Source organism: Stegastes partitus, unplaced genomic scaffold (genome assembly GCF_000690725.1).
Source record: "Stegastes partitus isolate 25-593 unplaced genomic scaffold, Stegastes_partitus-1.0.2 Scaffold594, whole genome shotgun sequence".
In the NCBI taxonomy this organism is placed as follows: Eukaryota; Metazoa; Chordata; class Actinopteri; family Pomacentridae; genus Stegastes; species Stegastes partitus.
This window is the reverse complement of record NW_007578325.1, coordinates 248,222-273,473: the sequence shown is the minus strand read 5'-3', so window position 1 is coordinate 273,473 and position 25,252 is coordinate 248,222. Positions and strand designations below refer to the sequence as shown.

Below are 25,252 nucleotides of genomic sequence, written 5' to 3'. Positions count from 1 at the left end.
CTATCCCCATTTGCACTCACCCTGCCTGACGTGTGAAACGATCCATGTAGCTGTTACCGTGTCCCAACGATAAAGCGACGTATAGCTGATCATTTTAACAAACAAAACAAGAGGAAGGAGTTTCGCGGCAAGGGAGAGGTCCCAACCCAGAGACACCTGATTTTCAGAGTGCAGGTGCAGACAGGGACACGCTGACTGACTGAGCCAGTGAAGAAGAAAACGTCCTACATTCAATCACAACAGCTAATGCAGCCCCGGGGCTGGTAAATTAAACAAATATTAATCACAATTAGGATTTTGAGATCTCATAATCAAATGAACGTGACTGACTGTGATATTGATGTTTAAAAGGCAACTGTGTTTATTGATGTGCGACCACATCATGTGCTGATGCGACCAACTGAGAAAGTTGATAGCACCAGTGCTGCCACTGGAACCCTGCATATTCATTTATTTTCTCTACGGTACCGAAATTGTCCTGAACCGTGACTCCAAAACAAGGACCCTGAACTTTGTGTGCTGCTACACTCCAAGTAAATACCAAAGTATGTGAGAGTATACTCATTACCTCAGCAATAAACAGCATCATCAATGTCTGAATAGCATCAGACATGGTCAAAAAATGAGGAGCACTTGAAGAGGAGTTGGAAATACACAGAAAAAGTGCTCATCATATTGGGCCTGTCTCGTTTTAGTCCAGTGATTCACCAGCTTGTACACAAACACACACACAGATTCACATCAACCCTGGCATGAACTCAGGTGATGCAGTGTTTGAATGAACTGTTCTGTCTCTTTGCATTACGTGCTGATGACTGTTTTCTTGTCTGTCGTATGAGGACACAAATGTTGTTTTTCTCTTGAGCCCAGACTGAGACTGTGTTCAGTTGGCCCTGAGAGGTTCATAGTCTCCACTGGAATTTACTTGTACATGTTTGTGTGCATTAGGTTGAGTGTTATAATGAATACGAGTACTATGGCCTACAGTTTTCTACCACATATGATCACCAGTGGGGTATCGAGAGACGTTTGGTGCGCCTGCTGTTAGAAACACTTCAGTCATGTATCATGCTGACTTGGGGAATAACTAAGAAAGAGAAGTGACTGACCTGCCCACCACCTTGCTTGTTAAACTGGGAAGACTACTGCTATTAATGACTTTTCGGAGAAAATGAGAAAACTATATCCGCAAACAAGCACAACTCAAGTTTGTCTGAAAGAGTCTTCGTGACAGCAAGATGATTAAAGATATCTCTTTAGACCATGCAAGCATCTCTTAAATTTTTACCCAAAAGAAATCTAAAAATACCCACTCCACTGCCTCACCGACACGCTGAGAAATCGAAAAGCTAAACAATGAATTATTCAGCAAACAATGAGCACATATGCCTCAAACGCTTCTCTGTCTGCGGTTTCTTAGTCATTATCAGTTGACTTGTTTGCTATTACTGGAAACATCTGTGCTGGGGATCCGTTTGTGTCTGACCTTTTATGTCCAACTACATTGTTCTTAAGCTCTCGCATATGTGTACAAACGTGGAAGTAAGTAAACAGTCAGAAAAGAAAGTCATATTGTATCTTGGCAAGGACATTTTTTCAGTGTTATTGAATTAATTTGAGTCTCTAAGAAGAAGAGCGTTTACCGAGACGGAGTCTGCCCTTCAAACGGTGTGTCACTGAGCTGCCCTTGTCTGGGGAGGGAGAGGCAGGAAGGGAGGGAAGATGGGGGGAGCGAGGGAGACAAGAAAGACATGGTGTGTGTTGCAGTTGGTGGCAGATGTTGTCACTGTGGAGAGGAGGAAGCAGAGGAAATAAACATTCGCATTTGCACACACATACTCGCTTTCACAGAGCATATGGACTCAAGCACAGTCGGGCATAAACACAACATGCACACGCACACAGCCTGCAAGACCTCCCACGTACCCAACAACAACAAATTAGTTAAAATGTGTGAAGAAAAGGGCAGAGGGACAAAGACAGCGAATGAGTTAGTCAGAAAGGCACGTTGCAGAAGCGAAACTTAAAGCTATGAAGTTTGTCACACAGGTAACAGTTAAATGCCATTGCCAGAGGACATAACATGCGCTCCTTTTAGAATAAAGAGCTGCGCTTCAGTCCAGCTCAAAATCAAGGCTACGGGATAGAAGATGAAAAGAGAAGAGAGGTGAACATAGGGCGCTGATGGTGGACACTGATGAAGGCAGGTTTGATAAAAGCCTGGAAAAGGGAAATGAAACGTGACGACTTTGCCACAAAGTTCAGTCTGTGTGGTGAGAGTGGAGGCCGGGGACGTGCTTCTGGTCTTGCCTGAACTTTTTTTTTTTGGCACGGTTATAAATGAAGCAGAGCATAAATTACTCATCATTAGCACTGACGTCAGTGTTTCCCTGCAGGGTTGAATTCATAGACTTCAGATGTACTGCTTTGCTGGGTGATGTCAGGCGGTCAGTTACCATCAAGTTTTCAGGTGTAAAACTGGAGTTTGTTGTTTGATTTGGTCAGGTTGTTGGAAAATACAGAACTCACAAGAACAGGATCTTGTTCATCCCGGTAGTCTATTTTAAACTCATTTAGTCACTGGAATGTTTTTTTTGCATTGACATCATGACGTCCCATTAGGGATGTCGAGGTCGCACATGATTCATCCAGATCACATGGCCGTTGTTATATTCTCATAAACTAAATTCGGAAGGACTGTGAGGCCGCCCCGGGTTTTCGGGATCATCGCGGGTAGCTGTTAACCTGAGATATCTGCTCAGGCTTCCTTCAAGGTGAGACAGCTTCCGAATTGGTTTCTTCTCCAGGTAATTTAAACTTAGCCACTCACATGTGACCTCAAACACTTTCCCTTGCAAATGGCGTGAAAGGCTTGCAGTGGTTTAAATGAGATATGCATATTAAGTTTGTCTCTCATAAAAGTCAAATTCTCGTTTAATTATAACTGCAAAAAGAATGAGGTTATTAAATGAAGAAAGCTTCAGTCACTTTTCCCACTTGCCGATTTGTATTTTATATTGTTTTTAAATCTGTGGAGCCTTTTGTGAGCAGACGGCCAGACACAGACTGAGCCATAAGATCTTTGAACTAATGCTTGAATAAAAAGAGAATGCAGAGCGAAATGGAGGGAAAAGAAAGAGATGCTGCTGTTTAGGATGCTCCCCCTTTCGTCTGCCTGGCTCTCTGCTCCCTGTGCGCCTCCCCTCCCTCACCCCTTACCCCTCACCTGCACTTCTTTGCTCAGATGACCTTCTCCTTCTCACACGTCCTTCTCCTGCTCCCTCCCCTCTTTACCTCTGTCTGGTCTGCCGGGCTGTCACAGTGATATCCCGTGTGCCGCGGTTTTGATCTCTGCCTTCAATAATGAATGAAAGGATACAATTCGTCAATCACTTCAAAACCATGTAGCCCACAGTGCCCAAGGTCAGGACAGTGGCAGCTGTCGGAGGAGATGATGGCTAGCGTAGACAGGTGTGAGGAGGATATTTGGGCGCGTGCATCACACCAACCTCTGAGCTTTAGTAAAGCATGGACTGAAAGATTTAGTGAAAAATGAAGGGGGGAGGAGGGGGGGAAGAGAAAGAAAAGGGAGATCCGTAAGATCTGAGATTCTCCTCTGAAGACAGGGAGGTGAACAGGGATATGGATATTAAAACAGAACAATTAGATTAGACGTCAGGCAGAAAGTATGAGAGCCAGAGATGAGAAGTCGGGAGCTGACAGAAAAAGACAGGGAGGTGGGGAGGGTTAAGTGATTTTACTGGTTTAATTTCTCAGAAGACCCCATGCTACTTTTTCAATTTGTGTCTCCTTCTGTATAAATAGGATTCTATGTATTTGTGAAAATGTATTGAGCCCATATGTTGAAACGATGGCGATACACACCAGCAAAACATTCAAAAGGAAGTTGTTGCATTAGATGGAAACCAACATGAAAGCACACAACAAAAACATGGTTCCATTGGTTCCATTGGTTCCATGAACAAGCCCCAGACTGCCTCGTATCTGCTTTGGTAATGGAGCCCATTCATCCTCCATCACCCTACACGAGGCTTCCACGCAGGTCTTAAATCTGGATTATGCTTTCCGTGCGAAAGTGATGCGCAGAAATGAGACGCACGGCATAAACACGAGAAAACGTGAGTGGCTGTTATACTCAGCGTGGCGTCTGTTACCAAACCGCAGGGGGCAGTGTGACGCAAACACACGTATACCCCAGGACTAAACTGAAGTAGTAGAAGTTTGGCATTGTTTACATCGCTTACAACATGGTGACACGCCCATAGTTTACACAAGGTTGCAGTAAAAACGTGGGAAAAGGCTAAATTCCATCCGTTTTAGCAGTTTGTTTTCTGTTCATGCATAGACTCACCTCATCTGGAGGAAAGTTTGAGTCCTTGTGCTTGATAAAAGTTAAGAGCCAGCTCAACTCTCTTAAAATCCTAGCGACATTTTAGCTTCCCCCTGGGTCTTCACTTGCCCTTTGGTGCTCTTTTTTTGCCGTAACGTATCTGTCCCGTAGGTTTTTTTCAGGTTTTCTTCACCCATTCCTCTTCTTTACCGAGTGTGGCCGCAAATTCACACCACGAATTGTTCATTACACGGCTCTCACGGTGATCCCTGTGTGAAGAATCATATAAATGCCTGTATTTTTGTACCTCTGCCACTAGGAGCTCCTGTTCGTCCGCCATGTTTTCTGCGTCTCGTGTTTTTTCTCACATTTTCGGAGGTGTACGACACAGAAATTTTCCGACTGTGCGAGGGTGTGGCTTCTAAAATGACGTAATTTAGACCTCGTGGACACGTCAAGTATAAACCAGGCTTTAGTCTGCGCCTGACGACGTGGAGGCTGTGGCTAGCATGGACCAGTAGTTGCCTTTGCGAGTGAGCAAAAAACACCCATGATCCTGTGTGCCTCATCACCATCACCAGACTGACACACTCCCAGTGCGCCAGCTACAAGGGCTGATGGATGATGTTGTACCAGAGGCTGATGTGGGGTCCTGTCCAGTGACGCCAGGTTCCAGTTCTTATACCTCACATTTTTCTACCAGTCTTCATTAAAGAATTACCAATAATTATCAATATCTATTGAAATAATGCATTTTATTGCGATCTGTTTTATTCTGATGTGCTGCCCTGCCCTGGTTTGTGTGAACGTGTGGTGAGTGTGGTGAGGGAGATGGAGCCTGGAGTCATGTTGTCAGACTATCACATTTGAATGCAGTCATGTTTGTGAAATCTCTCGATATCAGTGTGGATCTGGGTCGAGCGTGTGTGTGTGTGTGTGTCTCAGTCTATGTATGTGTGTGTCTGTGTGAGAAGCCCAGTGGCTGTGATGTGAAGGTGGTGTGTTGATCGTGTCCGACAGGTTCAGGAATTCGGTCCTCCCAATCACTACATGGTGGTACAAGAGCACGCACATCACTCCACAGTGTCCTCCTTTTTTCAGATCTGTCCATCAACCTAGGTTTGATTGATTGATAAAGTGCATGTAAATAAAAGATTGTTTTCCACCTGCAGAAAGACTCCCTTTTTTTTTTAATGAGGGGATGTAAAGTACTGAGGAGAAGGTAGGGGGAGGGGGAGTCTGGGGGATAAAAAGCAAGTGCAGAGAGTAAAACAGAGGAATAATTATGAGTGTGCTTGTTTGTGCGTGTCACTGGGAAGTCGGGCTGTTTGGTTACAGCAATATCATAATAATGATCAATATTGAGATCATGATTATTTAACAAGGGCTTCGGATACATCACGCATTTGTTGAACTTTAAAAGAAGTATTTTTAAGAATGGATTTCTTTGAACTAATAATATAATTCAACAAAAAACAACAGTGAAAATAACAAGAAGACCCAAATGAGGTCATTGCCTAGTAATTTAGCACCAGGTATCGTCATGTACCATGTTTGGGATTCTGACTCCCACAGATGGTAGCTTCGCACCATTGGCCCCTCAGTCAAGCACATACACCAAATGTCTAAACCAGCGTTTTTCTCGTGCTGAGCAGGTATTAATTAAATACACCGCGGCAACAGCACATCATCAGTAGGGTAAAAATTAACCTGTCTCATGACTGTCTAATCCCAACTCACTTTGCATACTAGTGCTCGGTGAACATGTGGACTTTTACGGAGGAGCGAAAGAGCACCTTTAAAGCAAACTGGCTTCACACCAGACAGAACGAGGGCATCGCGGCGAAACGGAACGCGGCACAGTAATCGGTGATTATCTCGTTTTCAGCATCGTTGGAAGCCAAAATCATAATTGAAAATCAAATTTGATTAATCGCCCAGCTCCGCTCAGAAGTATCGAGGTGTTTTCACAGCCGTTTATGTACACAGCTTTCTTCTGAGATGAGGCTGTCGTCTCTGTGGGAGGTATTTATTTCACTCCCTCCCAACGCTCCAATTCACCTACTTGCTCCTCCTGTCTGCCTGTCTGCTCATCAGGAGATAGAAGCTGACAGTTGTTTGTGTGTGTGTGCGTCTCGGTGTGTGTGTGTGTGTGTGTCCTAGCAGATGTGCCCTGCAGTGTGGCCCACCTCTTAAATGTCACTGATCACAGTCTCTTCCACCTGATTACCCTAACCCTCCCCACCATACCACCTCTGCATTTCCCACTCCTCTTGCTGCATCCCTTCTGCCCCATTTATTACCCCCTTTACCCTCCCCCCCATCCATGGATCTGCACCAGTATGACCAACATGCATCCACAGCGTAACTCCTTAGGACATGTGATGACGAGTGCACACATACACTCACGCTTCCAGTGACCATGAAATGCTTTCTTACTGTACCAAAGTGGATTTTTGAACATAAAAGTCTCGTTCAGTTAAAGTGCAATATGTTAAAAACTGACATTTCCAGCTAAATGTCCTGTAGAGACATATGTAAACACACGCACAAATACATACTCACATGGTTACACTGACATTATTAAATGCCAGAGAAGGCAATAAAGTGACATTTTTAAAACGACAGCTCAATCACAATTTTGCTTAACATCAGAGTCTCGCTTATACTGAAGCGTGCTACGTGCTGACCAATCACTAAACGAGCCCAGGCCAAGTCGGCATATAGCCAAAGCTGATGTAGTTAATTATGCAGATTTGTTTGCTTTTACCTGCTACAGTACCTGCATCAAACACTGCAGGATGTTCATGTGAAAGCAGACAGAAAAAGCTCGTCCTGTTTTCTGCTTGACAAACTTTTTGTTGTAGAGGCTCTTTAGGAATTTCCCATACAGCAACTCAAGCCCGTTGACTTTGAAGTCTGCATTCAAAGCTCGACTGTTCTCCTCCGCTTGCATGTGTGATTTTGTATGTGTGTGTGCATGCGTGATGGTGTTAGCAACATGTCTCCTGGGCTGACATCTGCCAATCAGCACATCAGGATCAGTCAGTCATCTGCCAGCTCTTCACAGACAGCTATCAGTCAAAGCTTGTGGAAACCATGATTGGAGCAGGCAAGGAAGGAGCTCGGGGCCAAGGAGCTGTGATTGGCTGTCTCAGCAGGAAGAGAGGTTAGGGGGGGGTGTTATCCGGTCCTCAGCGAGAAGCGCTTTGTTGTTGTAGGCAGTCTGACGTTAGGTAGTCAATTAAAGCAGCTGCCAACTTGAAAAGAAACAAGTTAAAGTCCTGATCAAAGTTCTGCGCTCACATCCTGTATGCGCTGCTCCATCCAACAGCAGATGAAGGAGAAGAAACATTTTGCTGTCTTGTGCCGGCTAGTGTGTCATTTTATGTCCAGGAGCTGTTCTTCTTGTTCGAGGTGTTTTGGTTCCCCGTGTACTCGCTGCCTTACAGTTCAGCCGGGCCTGCTGGGTTCAGTGGCTGAGCTGCAGCCGAGCGGGTGAGCGTCAGAGCCACTTTGATTTCATCATCATCAAAGGCAGCAAGTGTTTTCTGCTTAACTGTCATCATCGTTGGTCAGTAGATTGCCTCACTTAGTCTTTGTAATTGGTATGGGAGGGATGGAGAGAGTTTTGTGGGTCTTGTTGTAGGTCTGATTTGGGCGTCGTAGCTGTTCGGACCAACAGAACCAGCTGGTGTTGACATTTAGGTGATAAAATCCTACAGTGTGCCGGCCCTAATGATGCTAATCGTTCGCCTTTTGATCCAGCTGAGGCCCGTCATTCTCATTAAAATGATTTTAACATGTTTGATTTTCACGTCTGGAATCGCGCCTGTCAGCATCGCTCAGTGGGAGAAATGCGAGAGGATTTTATAAAGTGTATGCCAGTATGCCATGAGGGAGAATTATTTTAGAATCCAATTCATCAGCTTTCAGGTCGGTGCCACAGCTCACCTGATATTCACCTCACTCTTGTGAAGTTCACTCACCTCCAGCTCCCTCTGCAGAATTTACAGTTTTTGTTGCATTCGTCTCTCAATCCGGCTTTTCATCCAAGTTTTGCATTGTCGGATGTCTGTTTCAGTTTTGACGGAACATTTGAAAATATGTGTTCACATGGGATTCGGGGTTATGCCTGTGACACCACTCTAATCATACCCTGGCTGTTATCCCGCATGTTGATCTCTGTATTTACTCATTAGTGCAATATGTGCTCCTCTCTGGCTGTCGGAGGGTGTCTAGCCTGCTCCAGTTGAAGCAATGCTCTTTTCTCTAAGCTTTATGCAGAAAGTATTCATCAGTGACAATCTTGGAACTATTCTAGCTTCAAAATTCGGATACGTACGTATGCTTTCACCTGATTTATCTGAACTCCTCAACAGGGGAAATAAAATCTAATTTCTCAGGCCTTCCACTTTACATTGTTCAATTAATTATCCCCCTTTTCAACTCTCTATTCTGACTCGTAGCAACACGCCAAAAACTCAACTCATAATTCTTCCTCTCGCCTCACACACTGTCAGTCCAATTAAGTGCTTTTAAATGCCTGTTGAAACAAGCGCAGGCAGACTTATTAGATTAAAAAGGAATAGAACTCATTTGCACCCCATAATCAAATAGACTGCTGTTACCGTGGAGGGAAAAAAAAAAAAAAATGCTTAGCCATGCAGCTTGTAGGCACTTATTCATAGAAAAATTACTTATAAAGAGACTGAGTTAGTTATTTTCTCCCCTTCAACCTCATGCGTCAAAAAAAAGCTGGGTGATGGGTGAGTCTGAATGTGGATATAAGAGAGTGAGAAAGTGGGCGAGACAGGCTACCAGGGAATCAGTATTCATAGTCTACAGCCAGTTCTGCCAGCCCTGTCTCACAGTAGGGGTTCAGCGCTATGAAGATAAAGTGATTTTTCTGGAGTGAGTGACCCTAATTTTGACCCGAGGCACACATACACACCCCACCCACACTGTACAAGCGCAAACACACACTCATATCCAGTAATTAAGCAGGCAGGAAATGAAATCCATAGCTCAACCTTTGTAACATCCCCGCACTCTCGTTCTCTTATGTCACTGCTCTGAAATGCATTTACACCACAGGGTTTCCTCTGCATATCTGCATGCAAACTGGACCACCTAAGGGCTTTTGTCCGTCCTGTTAGCAGTTAGCCAGCACCTTGACCCTCTGTTGAAGCAGAGGAATTCTCACTTTTACACCACAGCTGTTGCAGTAAAATTCCGTATTAATTGTGGAATATTTAAAGCAGCACAATGTAAGAATGATGATTTTTTTTTTCTTTTTTTCCTGGCTCATTTGTAAAGGACGAGTCATTCTGGGCCTAATTTCCACCACGCATTTACTCACTGTGAGAGTGCAGAAGGACGAAGACGGGAGCAGAGAGGGCGGAGATCGCGGCGGACGATCAGCCCCGGAGCGCTAACCCCTGCTCTCCTTCTCCTTCTGTCCTTTCATCCGCCTCTCTTCCCTCTCTCGTCTATCAGAGCGCTCATCTCCCCGGCAAATTGAATTCCTCCCAGAATCTGCCTAAGCAGCTTCATAAGACCAGCCAGAGAGTGGAGACATGCACGTGACGCAGCAAGAGTGAGGGGGGAAAAAAAAAAAAAAAAAAAAAAAAGTGTGTATGTGAGTGTGCACGTCTTTCCTTCTTGACTCTGCTGTCACATTTGAAGGCCAATCTCTCTGTTAGGCGGCATTCCTCCTGAAGAGACAAAAAGAGGAGACCTTGAGCTGCCGCACTCTTTGACAGCAATGGACCGAGGGGCAACAAGAGAAGCAGGGATGTACAAAGCAAAGGCGAGGTGGTCTTCGTAGACAGACAGGTGGCTGGATGCTGGAGCTGGTGAGACAGACAGACAGGTTAGAACAAGGGAAGACTGCGGGGTAGAGGGAGTGACGCGTTGACATTGAGCGACAGAGAGACAGACGGCGAGGAAGACAGAGAGACGGACAGTGTCAGTGAGTGAAACATGCTGTTAGCTGACCTCGCTCCTCTCGGATGTGGTGTTCTCTGTCCGCCTATAGTTCCTAATGGACTGTCTTCAAAGTAAAAGGAAAGGATTAAAGAACCATACGGAGTGGAGGGGAGGGGGGGGACAGGAGTGTCAGCACAACAATCACTACAAGGATAGATGGAGGCTGGTGAGAAATGCCTACATGTACACATGCAGCAGCCATTGTAACTGATGTATTTATAAGGCTTTTAAAGCTTTTCTCTCTCGCAAACACATGTTGGCACTTTTACATTGGTGAGAACACTCCGTGACACAATACATTCCTTAACCCCTGCTCTAACCGGAGCTGACATAAATGGATACCTAGCCCTGTATAGTCAGACCTATTTCCACGGGTCTGTGTCAACGCAGGAGAATGCACCTTATTATCATTTGACTTAAAAAAATAACTATTGCCTTTAAACCAAAATCGTCTTGGATACTGCTAAGCTCAGGATGTAGCAACGGTTCCTCTTCAAAATGCAGACAGGGGAATTGTTGTGGTGGAACATTTGGATGCAGGACGGCAGCCACTGTTTCTAAAATGGCTAATCCACCAAGAACCAAGCAGGCCTGCCTTACTGCAAGAAACTTACTATTTTCAGCATGTAGCTTTCTGCTTGGAGGCTGTTGTTGTTTCCGTAGCAAAGGAGATTCTGAAAACAGTAATTTAGTAGCTACTTTATTCAGTGAGTGCAGCCCCGTGTCCACAAAATTACGTTCTTATACGACAAAACTGCATTCCCAACTAGGTTTAGGAGAGAAGGAGGTTTTCTGCTGATTTATATTTATTTGTCACATAAATATGTTTGTAATCAACCTATTTGGTCCAATCACATATTAGACGATTGAACCTAATCATGGTATTTTTTCGAATTCAAGCCAAGTAGTTTTAGTAGCTAAACTTAACCAAACATTTCACGTGTAGTTATCATTGTGAAACTGTCAGTCATAGTGTGATAGTAGTTTTGTTACCTACCCGAAAAGCGAGATAATGACATCACAACAAGGAAGTAAATTTATTTCAAAATGAAATTACTTTTATTTCAAAATGTAATTGAGAATGCAGTTTAGTTGTGGTGGAGTGTAATTTGACGGAGACAGGGTTTCTGAGTGGCCGAGAGGAGCTGAGACGAGGAGGTGGAGCCAGCTTGGGGCGTGGCTTATCCTGTTGTGACATCACAACAGGCTGCAAACCTTAAAGCTCATACAAAGACACAGTTTCTGATCGATGGAAAAAGAGAAGAAACAAGGGGATGGTCGTTTCTCACACTCTGTAGACACACTTATGCACTTAATTACGTTTAAAACAATTAAAAGCTGGAATTTGCATCATGCGTCTCCTTTAGCAGCTTTCAATCAGCTGTTTGAAGGTTTGCCATGAAGTGAGAACTGACCAAAATATCCTCACTCCCAAGGTCTAAACCTGAAGCTGGTCCTCACAGAGATGCAGGCACACACATTCTCTCTCTCCGACACACACACACACACACACACACACACACACACAGCAGGCAGGCAGCAGTGAATTATAGTGCTGGTCAGCAGTATGACATTGGAGTCTGCATTGCCAGCCATCGTTGTGTAGAACCGGAATATTCCAAATAAATCCTTAGGCTCACACACAAACACACACAAACACTCCCACCGTGGTTTCTGTGTCTCAGATGGAACACCTCCCTCTTGTGCAGAGAGCAGGCAGCTATCAATCTAAAAGAAAGAAGGAGAGAGTGAAACAGTGGGAAGTAGAGAAAGAGAAGAGGAGAAAAAATGTGGCCCTGAGACTTCCACTGGGAATAAGGAATAAGGAAGGGAACAGAGACAATGGAGACGAAGTGAGAGGGCTGCAGGAGATACAGAAATGAGAAAGTTGACACGGCAGGGAGGAGAGACGATCCAGTTGACAGCAGAGGCAGAGAGATGGAGAGAATGTAAAGCTCTGTATTAGAGTTATGGACCTGTCCATATTTACTGTAGCAAGCAGACACACTTGCCTCCTCTTCACCGTTTTTGTGCGTATGCATATTTAAACCCACTGTACAGCCCAAACCCCAGATGCTGATTTTTGTTCAGTGGATCCAGGCCTCAACACATGCTGACAGATCCAGCAGCTAGTGGCCGTGGACAGTCTCTTTACCCTTGATGCCTCTATGCTGTGTGATGGTGAGCCAGGTCTGAACACCTGAGCCAAGAGTTAAAGACTGGATGGCATTGTTTAGACAGCAGCTGCAGCTGAGCCGCTCAGAAAATGTTCCTTGTAAGGCAGTGCGAGTGATTTCAACAGGCTTACCACTAGATTCAACTTGGGCTCTGTGAGTGACTGTAAAATGCAATAGTATAAAATGTCTGTGCTTGGATCCCTAGACGTTTAGCTGTACAATATATACTGTTAGCGATAAATCTTTTTTCCCTGATAGAATTTCCACAAGGGAATGAATAAAGTATCTATCTATCGAGAAGAAAATAATGGAGGTGAAGAGAACCACTGTGGATTATCTTAAAAGGCTGTGTATCAGCCGAACGGGCTCATCGGCCCAAAGAATTCAGAATGCGACAAGCTTGAGCGAGCAACTTCATCATCGTCACATCTGTACTTTTCTGACTGATCGACCGGATGTACAGTCTCATTTTTGAAAATTTTGGATTGAAAACTGGCTGTGAACTAGAGGTTGACCTTTGCCTCCATGAAGAACTTAAAAGGCAACGTACACTGGCATTTGATATGCTTTCAGCACCGCCAGCGACACACAGCAGATGCTCTGTGCAGGCAGAAGAAGTAGTCAAGTTACGGTGTGTCTTTCCAGGGAGTAAATGTGATAGAATTGCTGCTTTTCTGGACCATTGATGCACATCAGTGCTGGGAAATAGGACGTGTCGATGCGGTGATGCATGTTGTCATGCACATGCTCCTGGTGTGTGGGCTTACATAGAAAACAAAACGCTGTGCAAGTGTTTTGGAATGCATCATATGCCATCATAACCGTGCTGCCTGTAAGGGCATGCATTTATTTTCAGGGTATGTTAAAAGCTATTTCATGATTTACAACATTGTTAACATTAAATATGGCATACCAAGGACATTTAGGTCAGAACCTCTATTTAATATAAAGTCATTAGAGTGACAAATCACAACATGTTCTAACCAGTGCAGACATGTTTCTTATATAAACATTTGAAGGTTTCTGAAACCTTCTTGCGGATTTTTGAAAGGAAAACTTTTAAGTGTGTGTCTGTAGATTTGATGACAAAAGTCTGCAAGAGCAGAAACATAATAAAGCTTCAAGAGACGTCACTAATGGAGAGAGGGATCTCCAGACAGTCCTACAGACAAGAGCAGAGAACAAGTACATCAAAATGAATACACATGAAGTTGCAGTGAAATTTCTTTTTATTGATGCTTTAAAAAAAAAAAAAAAAGTTTTCATATCTGATTTGGCATTTGCTAAATGGCTTTCCACAGCGTTGTTACACAATTTGAAGATTGCAGTCTAACTAAGTACAATAATTTCAGTAAACATTGTTATGTCAGCGTATTTTTCCAACTAGTCTTTGTGCCAAGGACGCAAAATGTATGATTTTTTTTTTTTTCACCCATTTTTGTGGTGGTAAATACAGCTGAGATGTGCTGTATTGTCTTAGAATGACTAATGCGGACTTCTTCAAATAACAAAAATAACATCCTTTCCTTTCTGTGTCTCTGTCTGTTTGTCAGAAGTGGCTCCCTACCTACGAGGGGGTGGACTGGGGCAGCAGGTGGTGTTGGAAGGAAACAGACTGGTGCTGACCTGCCTGGCTGGAGGCAGCTGGCCTCTGCAGTACCGCTGGACTCTCAACAACAGCAACATCACTGACTGGACACCCCAGTACAGGTCAGCTGGCACCAACTGGCTGGTTATGTGCCTTTTTGTCATGGATATGTCTGTTGTCTTAAAGTGTGTGTGCGTGCCTCTCTTGATATCCTTTCTTCCTTCTCCCTTTTCATCCTTCCCTCTTGACGTTTTTTTCTACATGTTCAGTCATGCCTGTAACATGTACAAACAGCTGCATCGTCAGAGCTGCGCCCGTTAGTGATGGAGCGTGTTTAGAGAAGGTCACAGCATTTAGACAGCAGAGCCAAAGTGAGATTAATAATTACATTAGCGCCATAAATATGTATATGGTCTGGGGAAAGAAGAGGAGAACTAATCAATATGTCTGAGCTATTTCTTTGCTTTTCTCTCTGTACCTCTTTTCTTGTCTTTTCTGCCCCTCCCTCTCTGTCCCTGTGTGTGTTGGTTGGTAAGGGCTAAGCAATCCCTCTCGGCAAAACTGCAGCTGTGAAACAAAATTGTTTTTCACATCATTCAGAAATAGAGGGAATCTTGGGAACGCATACACACTGAGGGAGGGAGAGGTTGAGCCAGCATTTTGTAGGCAGTCGTTGTTCGAGCCAGGAGGCGTTGTGTAGCTCTGGACTGCTCTCAGCGTTCTGGCTACTTTCGTTTAGTGAGGCTGGGGCTATGCTGAATTGGCAGGGTGCTGTGGATGTGAGTCTGTGTGAGCATGTGACCATCTGGAATTGTAAGCCCTGTTTTAATGTTATACCTTTACAAATGCTACATTTACATTTTTTACTGATGGTTGAATGCAGGTCTGTAGTGTAGGACACTGAAGCCCAGTTGTTTCTGATGTTTAATCCATTACCATGCTTGGCACCTCGCTGCCATTGGTGTGTAAGTGTGTGTGCGTGTGTATGTGTGTGTCTACTTATATTACACATATTGTGGGGACATAGTATATTTAGGCATTCACATGGGGACTCACATCCCTTTTCGGAACAAAAAAAAAGCAGGTCCCCATAATATAAATATTGACATATTGAGGTAAAGACATGGTTTTTCTCTCTGAACCTCAAAACCCACCACAGGTTTAAACATTATTATTTTTGCAATCACCAAAGTTACACTCTTTAGCATAGCGAGCACATGTAAAAACATCTGATTTCCAACTTTCCAGCGATTCTTGAACTAATCATGTGTGTTTTGGTTTTGTTTGGAAAAGCACATCACATCTGCGCTAGACATTGGGATATTTTGTCAAAATCACTTTATTCTAAATGCCTTATTTAAACATTTACCAAAATTCAACCATTTGCAGGAACTGAATTCTATTTTTAAATAAATTCTGCATCCTCGGTACAACCGTTAGTATCTCACAGTCCCATGATGGAAAACAATTCCAGGAGTTTTTGGCTCAACTGCATGCTGTACTTACACAAAGCAGAGCGGACGCAGCTATAGAAACAAATTAAAGATGTAAGTAGTAAAATATGTATAGTCTGTCCAGCCGTCCTTTTTCTTAGTACATGCTAATTTCAGATTTTATATATACACAAAAGAGCTTTTTGAGATGTTTCTACTTCCATCCGTGGTTGCTGTTTGCATCGAGGTGTAGGACTTTATAGAGCAGCAGAAATTAAACCCTTGGGCTGCAAGGTGGCTCGGTGGTTAGTGCCTCGCTGCTAGAAGGTCCCCGGTTCGTGTCCTGGTTAGGACGCCCGGGATCTTTCTGCGTGGAGTTTGCATGTTCTCCCCGTGCAGCGTGGGTTCTTTCTGGATTCTCCGGCGTCCTCCCACAGTCAAAAAAACAGGTTGATTTAATTGGTGATTCTAAATTGTCCGTAGGTGTGAATGTGACTGTGCTTGGTTGTCTGTCTGTAAGTGTAGCCCTGTGATAGACTGGCGATCCCTGCCTTCACCCTGAGTCAGCTGGGATAGACTCCAGCCTCCCGCGACACTAGTGAGGATTAAGAGGTGTACAGATAATGGATGGAAATTAAACTCATGGTGAATAAAAATGGAACAGGAACAAAAAAATACTCAAAAACTGCTTGGGGTTCAAAGGGTTATGGTTAGGGTTGGGCAAGTAGAGAAAATCTAAGTCAGTATCCTGAGTATTGCCCTCTGAAATGATGGAAACTGGACTGTGTGTGTGTGTGTGTGTGTGTGTGTGTGTGTGTGTGTGCGCGAATACTTGAATAGGAGACACATTTTAAAGACATCTGAATAAAAACACAATATAAATGCAGTTCATTCCATTTTCACATAAATTCAGAAGATAATTCTGGCCGATACAGAGAAACACATTTGGTCCCTTTCCCAGCATCCTTTTTAGAATATTTGACTTTTCTTTACCTCCTATGCTGGTTAATGTACTGGACAGCGCTGAATTCAGATGAGCAGCTCTGTAAGTGAAAATGATTTACATTAATGGACACTTCAGCTGGGTTTCTTTTTCATTGGCAGTTCAACTGCTGCGGCCTCTAGTTTTTTACATATAATGAGTTTGGGGGGGGAAAAATAAAAAAAAATCATCACCAGCCAAGTTGGACTTACAAAAAAAGAAAGAAGTAACATTTGCATTATTTTCAGTTAGCTGGACCATTTTAATGTCTGTAAAACTGCATCTTTGGCTGGCAAGTAAAGTTTTTTTTAAATTTTTTTTATTTTAACAAACAACATTTTGCGTCGCTAACCCTGTTGTCAGTTACTGGCTGGACAGGGACTGAAGGGAGGTGATATATACTCAATAGGATGGGTGTAGGTTTCCAATGGGACATAATGGAAATATCCCCTCAGTGTTTAGAACTCATGGAGTTGTCCTCCTCTCATAGAAACACTTATTCAGTATATCAAACACCAATATGTGTAATATGCTTTAAAATGTTTTGAGCTTTAGCCAAAAACCTGCAAAGTTCGAGGTATTTATAAATTCATTAACATTAATTTATCAGTGGTTTGAATATATACTGGAGAATAAATATTTGAAAGTAATACTGAATGCCTGAGAGTCTTACAGAATCGTTTTCCTTTATATTTTGAATTGCCGCTTTGCCTAATTATGTTTTAATTTACATGAATAAAGACATTCCACTATAAATTGTTGCAGAAAAGGCATACATTGGTGCATATAAATGGACTAAAATTCAGGATATGAAATTGTGGATGCTTAAAATTTTCAGGGGGGTGAATCCCAGAATGAGTGCCTCTTCAGTGTTCAAATGAAATCTATGCCAATGTTTAACCCAGTGTAATATGGTAATACTTCCAGTTTTATAATCATAGAAAGCCTGTTGATAATTGATTTATATGCACATCCTTAGGTTCTGTTACATATTAAACACTGAGTTACAAGTAAAATGATGTTCCTCTGCATTCAGAACCAAAATCTGCAGTTCCCCACATGGCCACTTGAGGCTGACTACAAAAGTGACCCAATCCTTATAGACCTTTGTAGTAAAATGTGCAATTTCACAACAGAAGCAAACATTTTTACAGCCTGGTACAAAAAAAACAAAACAAAAAAAACAATCTATTGCTAATTTTTCCATTTGTGACAACTAGATGGATTTGAATTTTATATAACTTCCCCGTTTACATTGTATTATGTCTTAAACTTATACATAATTTCAGGTGTGGTCACTTTGAGTGCCAGGTGGATGTCGACATAGGACAGCCCATGGCCGCCCTTCGCTCCACTTCTGCTCCTTCAGGCAGCGTAAGACACTGTCAAGATAGCAATGACTGGAGCCACCACACTGAGACTCAAAACCTCTCTTCAGGAAGCCAATGAATGATCCCAGCGAGTTATCTTTCATCTTTATGTACAGTCAGTGGTTTGGGTGGATGCTACGAGGAGGGTTCTTTCAGTCATTGCTGTTTTGTCAATCAGTCTAGCAATAAAATCTGATGGAAATTGTTTTTGTCTTAAATCAGTCAAAGAACCTCTCTGTTCACACGCACGGCTCAGAGTGCGTCAGCAAAATTGACTGAGAAATTATTGTATCGTCAACAGCAGACTCTTTGTTTAGTGCTAAATATAAAGAAAAACTTGTTGGATTTCAAATAAATATAGCGAGAGGCCACCGCAGGCGCCTAATAAACACCGTAATGGAACACAGACAGAGAGAGAACGTAAGGAAGAGTCCAATATCAAAATCTGTTTCAGGATCAGAGCCGCTATGTAATGTGTCATTCCTGATTCAGATGGAATTGTGTGTGTCAGTCTTTGATGTACATGTGTGTATTAGTGTGTGCGTGTGTGTAGGGGGGGTTTGTGTATGTTGGCAGCATACACTGACAGCCTGGGAGTTAAATACTTGGCTGTCCTGTTATTCATAATGAGCCCCAAAGCGATGTCCAGTTTTACTGTGTCTATCCGGTTTGTGTGTAGTATGTGTGCATGCCAGTGTCCGTGCATGTGTGTATATGCATTTGTGTGTTTGTCCAGCATGGCACCAACCTAGATCCTATGCCAAGCTTCCCATTAGTGAAGCACAGTCCATTAAAACCCCATTAACAATCCCTCTTAGAAAAAAGAAAAAAAACATGCACACTCAAAAACATTCTCATATACAACACACACACACACACACACACACATATGTACACACATACTGTAGACACGCGCCAGTCCGCCTTCCCTTCTGTTATTGGGAAACTTTTGCAACCTCAGGTCCATTCCATTTTCTCAGATCAAGGTCATGAAGGGAATTTGTAAAGTGAATACATATGGACAAACAGACGTCCACCTTCTCTCCCTTCTGTCTCGTTGGTCATCAAACCTCACTCACATTGCCCTCTTTTATATTTATTTACAGTTTTTGAGAAAGAACATAGCCCCATTAGCATCTTCTCTATTGGTCTGTCCCTCTTTAGGTTGTCTATGCCGTCCCTGAAGAGGACCGACGCTGGCCTGTATCAGTGCACCGTGAGGAACAGGATGGGAGCAGTCATACACAGGAAAACAGAGGTGCAGGTGGCCTGTAAGTACACACACACTCACACACTTTGGTATAAAGTCCTAACCACTGATTTAACAGCACCAACACAGGAGTCTTTTTAATGAGAACGTCTTTGCCCTCGCCAACAACAACTCACAAAGTGAAATCTTAAATAAAGTCAATTTGGTAATTTTTATTGTAATTGAAAAGAAAGAAGTAAACAGGTTCCTCTCTAACCATGCAATTTAATTTCAGTTGCACTGATGTGGTAATGTAATATGTGTTAAATATGTAAAAATATTAAGGTTATTCCAAAAATGAAACACATTTTTAAGGCTAATGGCCTGGTCCCAGCAACATCTAAAATGGAAAACAATTAATTCATTTTAGTGTAATCACTCCTTCGGTAAACTTTTAGCATGTAAATTGACCAACAACAAGCTGTCTCGACAATGCTGACCTTTGGGGGAACTGAGTCCGACATGCACCATTCAGTTTGATCAAACCTGTTCTGTTTGAGTATAGACTGCTGTCGATGGTACCAAGACGTCTTTGAATAAAGTATTTGTTCATTATCCTGTTAACAAAGAAGCTAAATCGCTCACTAACTGATGAATACCAACCTTGGTAACCCTGAGATCTTTTCCACTCAGTTTTGTTCAATCCTGAGAACAGAAGGCAATGAACAGCCCAGCACTGATAGAACAGAAAGCAGTTTGGGGAACTTTTGTGACTACAGAGTAGCGTTCGCATGTTGGCGTTTAAATTACCCACCAGACCCAAGTATCCCTGCCTGCAGCCTGCAGAATGAGGAACTGCTTAGCTTTGAATGAAAAATCACAGCCACTGTGGTCTGATTTTTTAAAAAATGTCAAATATGGGCAGAGATAAATGTTGATTTCATTGGTTTAGACTGTGGTTTGGGTGGAGTTAAACAACACAATTTTATAAAATGAAAACTGGCATACATTCCTTAACCAACAGTGTTGCTACTCATCTGTCTTCGTTTCCAGTCGTTATTACGACTTTGTTTTCATCCAAAGGGCATCATGGCCACAGCTCAGACCCTTGTTACAAGACCATCAACAGTGGTGGAACGTTACTGTCGTACATTTGGTCTAATACTGTAGTCAAGTACAAATTTGAGGTTCTTCTTCTTTTCTGGCCAAGAGGGAAACATTCTACTTTCCAGTTTTAAATGTTCATCATGAACTAAAATATCTTCTTGCATGGGGAGAAAGAAATCCCCTACTTCTTCTGCTAAATATGACACGTTACTGCAGATTAAACTACACAGTGGTAAATAAAGTTGGTAAAATTCATCCTTAAATGTCTACAGCAGCAAAATACAGCAGAAACATAAATACAGCAGTAATATTAAAAACATAAAATAGTAAAAACACACAGATCATTGTTCTGCAGAATTTGAACTGTTATATTTAAATGTTATTTTATTTTTTACACATTTTAACGCGAACACTTACATACTTTTACTTAACTAAGGTAATAACATACATTTTGTTCTTCATATACCAGCTATTAGCGTGACACTGAACGCTCACAGTTGGCATCCAGTCACAATCGATGTTTATATCTGCCTGAATTTAAAAGGTCAAACCAATCAAATGGCTGTGGGTGGCATTATTTAACTCCACCTTATTCTGCAGGCTGCTGCTTGGTACTCCTCTTTAGACCTGCATGTGTACTTACTCTGTCATGAACGTCACTGCTATTTTTAACCATAGGGTTAAATGTCATCTGATTCATCGGTCTTGATACACATGTTCTTCGTCCCTCTCTCTCTAAAGTTTTGGGAAACGTCTCCGCCGAGGAGCAGAGAAAGACGGTGACTCAGGGCCGAGCAGCCATCATCAGCCCGCCTCCTCTCGCTTCCTTTCCTCGACCCCTAGTCACATGGTACAAGGACGGACACAAGATCATCCCAAACAACCGAATGTAGGTGGCTCTTTTACTCTCTTGCTCTTTCTAGCACTCGCCCGTGTTTATATGTTGCTTTATGCAAGCTCCTGAGTACAAAGTGTGGCTAACAAAATGCCACTTGAGATAAAAAATTTAATTTTACCGTTCTTATCCCTCAGTGGTGTACTAATTAGCGTGCTCCAGACGCTCTTTTTAATCCTTGCACGTCAATTGTTATAAATAATAGGCCATTTAGATAGCTGACCCTTTTCATCACAATAGACTTAGGACTTCATCAAGAAAAGATAAAACAGACTTTTCAGTGAATCAAATCTACAAGGTTATTAAGTAATTTGAGGTGCACGGGAGATGTTCTTTTATATTAATTGTACAGCAAAGATATGAGGGTGTCTGGATGTGTTGTGTAAGCTGTATTTCACAGCCTTCTGTTTGATGCTATTGTCTGACTCCTTTGAAATGCCTGCAATTTGCATATTATTTCTTAGTTGCAACAGATATCCAGTCCCTGTCATTATTTAGAAAAACGCTCGTACGCTGTGTTAATAATGTAAGTATTCAGAGCAGGGAAGTAGGTTTGCTGTGAAAGGTTTTCAGAGTAATGTGCTATAGATCCGGGCACTATCTTAAATTATGTAGCTTTTTGAATCTACTCATCAATGAAAGTAGGTGTTGAGATTGAGACCCTCAGTGATTTTATTAGGCTGTGCTCGCACTCTGAGATAACTAACTCCCCATTAAGAACACTAACTGCTCCCCAGTGTGTTATTGTTCGAAATTGTCAGTGGCCTTGTTGTACACGTAAACGGCCAGACAGCAACTTTTTCACTCTTTAATGACAGTCACCACCTCAAAAGTGCTTTTTAGAAAGCTTTGTGGAGTCAGGTTACATAAGCATTTTTTTTTTTTTTTTGTTTCTGGTTCACATCAAGTTTGACTTTGCTTTTTAATTTGAATGAACATGGATAATGTTCTCCTGTTAACTTAATGGGGCTTCATTGAGTGTGGCTTAATGACAGTGGACTGCAATTATTTTGCTACTCAAGACGCTGCCTGCATTGAAAGTGTTTACTGTCAGAGCGTCACCGCTACACTGTTAGCCTCCGCAAACTGCACTCCCTGCTGCTACCCGTGAAAAACAGAAAACGAGTAGTCCTTGTTATTGTTGCCGATTATTCCATGACAAGAGCCTATTTACACATTTGAATAACTATATGTATTGTAAATGAACGTGTCAAAACTAGCGAGATGAAGTCTCTGCAAAAGACAGGATGTTGTTCTTGCCATCTTCACTCATCCTTATTGTCAAAAATAAGACCACTACCACCACTAGCAATTTGATTTTTAAAAAATGAAGAAACATATGAAAATACTGTAGAATGATGGTCCCCAATGCTGCAAATGTGAACCAGAAAAAAGCTTTCTGTCACATCCTTTTTTAAAAATTTGAAGGCCACTTATCCATGTTAAAGTATCATTTAAAGCAGTACGTGAGGAGCAGCTCGGGCCGTCCTTTCTCCACATAGCTTGTTCAGTTTCTTTTTGTAGCAGGAAGGATGAAGGATAGCCTCACAGACCTGCTATGGAGGCTATAGATTCAGGTCTTTTTTATTCCTGAAAAGCCCTCGTTTGTGAGATGTCATGTGATGCCAAGGCGAGGTGGAAAGCCAGCAAATAGTCATTTAAACCTTCAGGTTGAAGTGTATTCGTCATCTGCCGCAAGTTAAAGCCGACAGGAATGAAACGTTTTACCACAGGCTGTTTATCCATGTTCATCCGACCAAATTAAACAAACTTAATCAACGTCATTGATTAAATTGAGAAAAAAATGATAAAACTATTCCATTTAAAAATGCACAGTCCATGCATTTTATTATCAGAACAACTCATTAAATTCATGGGCTTCCTCAGCTATTTATTTCAGAAATAGCTAGATTGTACTGAATACCCGACTGCCTCCACTAAAGTCGTACGAAATTAAGGCATTTTTATGAAATACGACGTCAGTGGCATTCTGGTAATAACTAGCAGAGGTGCTCTTTTATACGGCGAAAGCTTGGTGCTCAATGCATTTTATTTAGAGCGTACTGTATACCGATTGTATGCAGACAGAGGGAGTTGTGTTGCCTCCAGTAGTTTGAAATAGATAATTTCCATCTCATTTAACTCTATTGAGTGCCCACAAGAATCTCTGTACTCCTCAGGAGAGCTGGATGAGAGACAGAAACTGAGAGATTCATCCATATTTCGCGTGACATTTCTCTCTTCTCTTCTGGGAAACAGCTGGCAAAGACCAGTAAATTAAGATTAAAATCAGTCTTGTTGCTCAATCAACAGCTCTCTACAAGCGCAGACTACATTTACTGGTATTTGAGCCAGCCAGCTATTGTAAAGCCTTGTCCATTTGCTCATCAGCTAGAAGTTTCTCGCCAGTAAACATTTGCGCCTCTGGTTGCCTCGGTAACTCTTGTATATTTTCAATCCCAAATGTTTCTGAGTGAAACGGATTAGCCTTTTAGCTTCTATTAGTTCTCACATAACTCTGTATATAAACATATCGGATGTGACATATGAGCTGTGAGTGCAGTCATATGTCGATACACGCGGTATTCTTTGCTCACTTTGGTAGTCGCTTCAGTGATGCCACCTCAAAGTTCTACAATTCTACAATTTCATTTGGCAGACACCTTTATCCAAAGCTACGTACATCTGAGAGAGGATACAACACAAGCAAAGATCGATTCAGGAGTAAACAATCTGGATAAGTGCCATAGAACAAGTTCAGGTGTGGTAGGGCGTTGATGCCAATAGCAGGTTGTGTGGGAGGTAATATGAATTTTTTTGGTTTGTTTGTTTTCAGTCTGTCAAGTGCAAAGGTGTTTAAAGTTGACGGTTATGTTGCCTGCCATCGATAGATGTTGCTGAATCTCACTGACCTTCCAGGGTTTTTTCTGTGTAAAAAAACTGAAAAGATTGTATGTTTTAACTTAAAAATATTAGACGTTAAGTTTGTAATTTTGTGAATTTAAACCTCAAATTCAGTATCTAGTAAAATGTGTATAGAAAAGGGGAAGTAGTGAGAATGTCCCTGAAGTATGAATTTAATGCTCCTTTAGATAGTCTTGATTATTTAAGGCTGATTAACCGAAACCTCCAAAGTAAGAAACTGAATCAGAGGCAGAGACACATCTATAGAATACTGATTAACACTTACTTAATTAATGTCTAGCAACGAATCTTTTCAGATTCAAACAGCTGTTCTGTGTTTTAAGTCTGACACATATTCACACTCTTTGAATGACAAATGGACTCAAGCAGAAATTTGCGGGATGCAGTCTAAAATAATGGATCACCACCGAGTGCATGCTGCTGCCCTTTTATTGATCACCAGGCATTATGACATCCTTCCACAGTTCTATATGCAAATAAGTAGTACCTCATATCTAAGTGCAACAACCGACTATGGTGTTCTTTTAACTGGTCGTTTGCCAAAAATATGCAGCCATATGTGGTCTAGAATAAATCCAGATTTAGTCTGAGTGCGTCCTCTATGCATCATGGCTGCATTCACACCTGTGCTTACAGCTGTCTGCTTGTGATCGGTTCGCCCGAGACACATGTTAATGCCAAGTGTGAACATGCCTACAAGACATAAACTGAAGAGTCTCTTTCTCTCCACTAACTGATAAGATGTGATTATTTATTCCTATTAGGAGAATGCGTGCACACTTGAGTATAGTGTTATGTTGGCAGTGTCTTTGGGCCAAGAAGTTCTGATTGGTGTGAAACTTGGAAGCAGACAGTCTAAAGCTCCTTTCAGACATGCACTGCTTTCCATTAATCTGACAGCATCTAAACAAGGAAGGCTTATTCCACATTCCAAAAAAGATCACAGAGAGTGTGAAAAACAAGGTGCCAAAATCACAAACACCTTTCATGTGTATTGAGTTTTGCCTCATTCATTTTGTGATCTGATTTCACAGCTATTACAGAGTGAAACATCCTTAAAAATATCTGTATGGCGACGAAGACAGCCTGTAACAGGTTAGATTAATAAGTCTCACCCATAATATAACATCAAGAGGAGCTAAAGTTCAGCTGAAGCTCAGTCTGTTGCTTTCAGCTGTTTGTAGGCGTCTTTGCTCAGAGTTCATTGCGTAGCTACCTGAAGCATCGTTCTGCAGGCGGATCGA

At 42.2% G+C, this 25,252-nt stretch overlaps 1 protein-coding gene across 1 annotated transcript in view; it reads left to right on the top strand.

The window, feature by feature from the left end:
• LOC103362697 (protein sidekick-1-like) overlaps window positions 1–25,252 on the top strand; it is a gene marked incomplete at its 3' end in the record, with an annotated part of 172,872 nt that overhangs the window by 83,355 nt on the left and 64,265 nt on the right. The window contains exons 2-4 of the mRNA XM_008289129.1: window positions 14,073–14,229; window positions 19,057–19,163; window positions 20,930–21,077. Coding sequence (XP_008287351.1) covers window positions 14,073–14,229; window positions 19,057–19,163; window positions 20,930–21,077 — 412 coding nt within the window. The remainder of the gene's footprint in view (window positions 1–14,072; window positions 14,230–19,056; window positions 19,164–20,929; window positions 21,078–25,252) is intronic.